Source organism: Sprattus sprattus, assembly GCF_963457725.1.
Source record: "Sprattus sprattus genome assembly, chromosome: 9".
Lineage (NCBI taxonomy): Eukaryota > Metazoa > Chordata > Actinopteri > Clupeiformes > Clupeidae > Sprattus > Sprattus sprattus.
In genome coordinates this window covers 29,994,723-29,998,499 of record NC_137928.1, presented here as the reverse complement: position 1 = coordinate 29,998,499, position 3,777 = coordinate 29,994,723, and the positions used below count along the sequence as shown (strand labels likewise).

Sequence of the window (3,777 nt, the reverse complement as noted above, 5' to 3'; positions counted from 1 at the left end):
ACAGGGAAATGATTTAGCTCATTGCAAACAATACTGTGAACTCAGTTTGAATATGGTTTTATTAATCACCAAGCTTCTGTGTGCTGTATGGGAATTCCACAACCAGTTATACGAGGCATTTAATATATTCTTCTATGAAGTGAAAAAAAGGAACATCCCAAGCCCAAATTAACAGTTGGGAACCCCTGCCCTGCTGCTGGAACCTCAAACTTAACGTCAAGTTAAATCTCTGAAAAGTTTGTCTGAGACACTCAAACTCTCCAGCCACAGACCCCTTCAAGGTCTTTCACTCTTCCTCCATAGGTGCATATGACTATTAGGTTATATAACAAATCATTTTCATATAGCACCTACATGAACAAAACAACAAAAGTTCTCTCCTAAAACGGTCCATGATTAAATTATAGTGCTTCTCCTACATCTTCTGACTGTCAATGAGGCTATTGATCAGGGGCCGTATTCACAAAGAATCTTAGGGCTAAAAGTAGCTCATAAGTGGCGAATTTAGGAGAAACTCCTAAAAAGAATGGGCGTGTCAGTCTTAAATTTAGGACTCCTATTTTTTTTTACTAAGAGCAATTCACAAAGTATTTTATCCCTAAAAGCACTGTAGACCCCACATCATCCAACAGTTTATCCAGTTGCCTTTGGACAATCGCCAATTACACAAGATCAAAGTAAATTCCATGGCGATCGCAGGAATGTCCAGTGACGGGACACACATTACAATAATTGCCCCATCAAAAGATGAGGACGTTTTCGCCCACCGTGGCCTGGATGTACCGATGACTCGTGCATTTCAACGGAGAGCGGTCTGCAGCCAGGTTTTTGAGAACTTACCAGCTGGATGCCGCTGGGGTGACAGTGGCTATTGGTCCTGGGACCAGTAGGCTTTCGCTTAGGCTACGTTTCACGTTCGTTTCGCTTGAAGGGCCGTATGTGCTGATATTTGAAGTGGTCAAGGGCTGGAAATATAATAGCCTAACAGTTTGCTGGGTGCTTTAATTATTACTGCCTTGATTACATGCAATTGCCATATTTTATATTGATCGCTTTCTTTTTCTCTTAACGTGCAAAGTGTCATTCCCGTTGGATGCACAAACTTGTCATCATGCGTGTGCATTCTGCTAACTGCACTGTCCATAACTATTTAATATGACTTAATTTGAAGCCTAGCTTATTCTCTTATTTTCAGTTGATATAGTGGGATTGTTAGAGGGACGTCAGAAATGAGTTTTTAATGAGAGAGCCTGTCAACAACCAATCACCGTCCTCACCCCTTCTAAACTCGTGCATGAGAATCGACGTCATCCATAGCAACGGTGCTTTTATCTTAAGCTTAGGAGTTTGTATTATCCTTAGTATGAGTAGGTCTCAGAGGCGTTGTGAATCACTTTTAAGAAATTACGTAAAATGTTTTAGTGCAAGTTAGGAGCACTCTTAGTGGTAAGATAAAAAGCTTTGTGAATACGGCCCCAGGACAGCAGTGTTTGTCTTAGTTTTTATAAAAGAACCCAAGCAATGTAATGCAAATAGAATAATTAATATAATCACTTTTTGTATGTATGTATTTCTTCATAATTACATTAATTCAGCTTCAGAATTTCAAGAAAATACTACTCCTTTAGATATTTGCTCATTTGATTACTTTTAAATAGTCATAGTTTAGATGTTTGCTATTTTACCCACAGGACAAAACTACACATTATTGTACTACAAACATTATACAGCCACATGTGTAACTATATCAGGTTTATTAACTTTAGTGGAACACTGAGATTAGGGCTGCTGTGATATGTAATGATGTTTTTTTTTTAATTGACAAATATACCGATTTGCATCAAGATAGAAACTTTATTAAGGAAGGAAAGTTAAAGAAAACTGCATATAAGTAGGTCTACAAAGGTTTTTAACGTTTAAAAGATGAGGACATTATCTTCAAGTCAAGTCAAGTCAAAGTGTTTATTGTCACATGCAAAAAATAACTTGGCGTCATCAGGGCAGTAAAATTCGTATGACTTGAAAGGCAACATATAGGCAGTAGACGGGCAATACAAGATGAAAAAAAATATCTTGTGTTGGACTACCTGAATTCTTCACCAAAGGTTACCTGTCATTATTCTTTGTGATTCTTTGTGATTATATATATGTATATATATATTTATTTTTTTAAACGCCAACAGACATTTTAAAAATACACAGAAAATGAAATAATAACATGGTCTTATATCAAATGGAAGGATTTCTGTGTTTCTTGAACACTGAGTACTGAAAGTCCTGAGTACAGAAAACTATAGAAATTCTGTTTAGCATAATAAATGATCTATTTTTATATGCTTGTTCATTATCCTTAAAATAATCTGTTAACATTTTTATTTGATGTCTCAGAGTTCATAAAAACCCTTCTTCTGAAGATTTTATGCAAGCTTTTTCTAATATCCTGGGTTTTGAAACCATATATCAAGGGATGCAGGAGAGGGGGTATCAAAATGAAATCTAATGACATTACAATATTAATTTCTTGAGGGATATAATAACTAACTCTGTTATAGATTACAGAGAAGAGGATGGCAATTGAAAAATTTATAAAAGTTATCAAATGGGGTGCACATGTCTGTAATGCTTTCTTCCGTGCATTCTTAGAGGCTCTTAAGCTTACACATAATATCTTAATGTAGGACAGAGTTACTAGAAACAGAGGAAGAACAATAATTGCCAAAACTATAAAAATACCATACACATTACCAAAAGCATGTCTTACACAAGATAGATTAACAACCGCCAGATTGTCACAAAAAAGCTTATTTATGTTGCGACCACACAGAGGAAGTGTAGAGGTCAAATACACTTGGAAGGACAGCAGGGATATTGGAAGAATGTACATTACAGCTAGAAGTACATTCACTCTTAAAGGTGTCATTATACTGTGATATTGCAGTGGTTTGCATATAGACACATAGCGATCGTAAGCCATCCCAGCAAAGATTGCATAGGCACACCCGGCATAGATATTGATGAAAAGCACCTGAAATAAGCAGCCCTCTAAAGATATGGAGTTATTGTCTTTGAGAAGATTAGCCATGATCTTTGGACAGACTGCAGTGCTTCCTATTAATCCATTAATTGCCAGATTAAACAGAAAAATGTACATAGGTTTGTGCAGGCTTGAGTCAAAATAGATCACAAATAAGATGACAACATTAGATAAGACTGTACTAACATAAAGCAACAGGGTGATGAACAAAACCACATGATTTTTTGGACCTGGAGATCCAAAGGCAGTGAAGAGTAAAGTGATATTGGACATGACTTTGCTGAAAGAAAAAAAGAAGGAGATATTGTAAATACAGTGTGTATATATTTTCACAAAAAAACATTAGTTGTTTGGTAAGTAATGAGAAATCATAGATTATGTGTCAAAATGTACCTTACCATGTTCAAACATGCCAGGATTTGATGCAAGTGTAATAGTGAAATTCTGGCACTAGCTTATATACCATGTGTGGCCAGCTGATTGGTACGCATTGAAATGTCCAGCAGAACAATGACGAATGAGCAAACACTTTCATGACTACACTAACACCAAATTATCTACAGTAACTAATATCAACGTAACCCTTGGAGGACTGCGTGGAATAGTTTGGTCTCGTTGTCAATCAGAATCAGAATCAGAATCAGAATTCTTTTAATGGCCAAGTACTGTATATTCACACATACAGGAAATTAACTTGGTGTGGTCGGTGCATAGGACATAACACATAACAACAAAATAGCATA

At 36.2% G+C, this 3,777-nt stretch overlaps 1 protein-coding gene across 1 annotated transcript; it reads right to left on the bottom strand.

Annotated features, from left to right (window-relative positions):
* Positions 1–2,350: 2,350 nt before the first annotated feature.
* Positions 2,351–3,307, bottom strand: or60a1 (odorant receptor, family 60, subfamily A, member 1; the record flags this gene model as incomplete). Its single annotated transcript, XM_080845087.1, has 1 exon — positions 2,351–3,307. One exon carries the CDS (start codon positions 3,305–3,307, stop codon positions 2,351–2,353), a length of 957 nt encoding a protein of 318 aa, XP_080701213.1.
* Between the last annotated feature and the right edge of the window lie 470 nt (positions 3,308–3,777).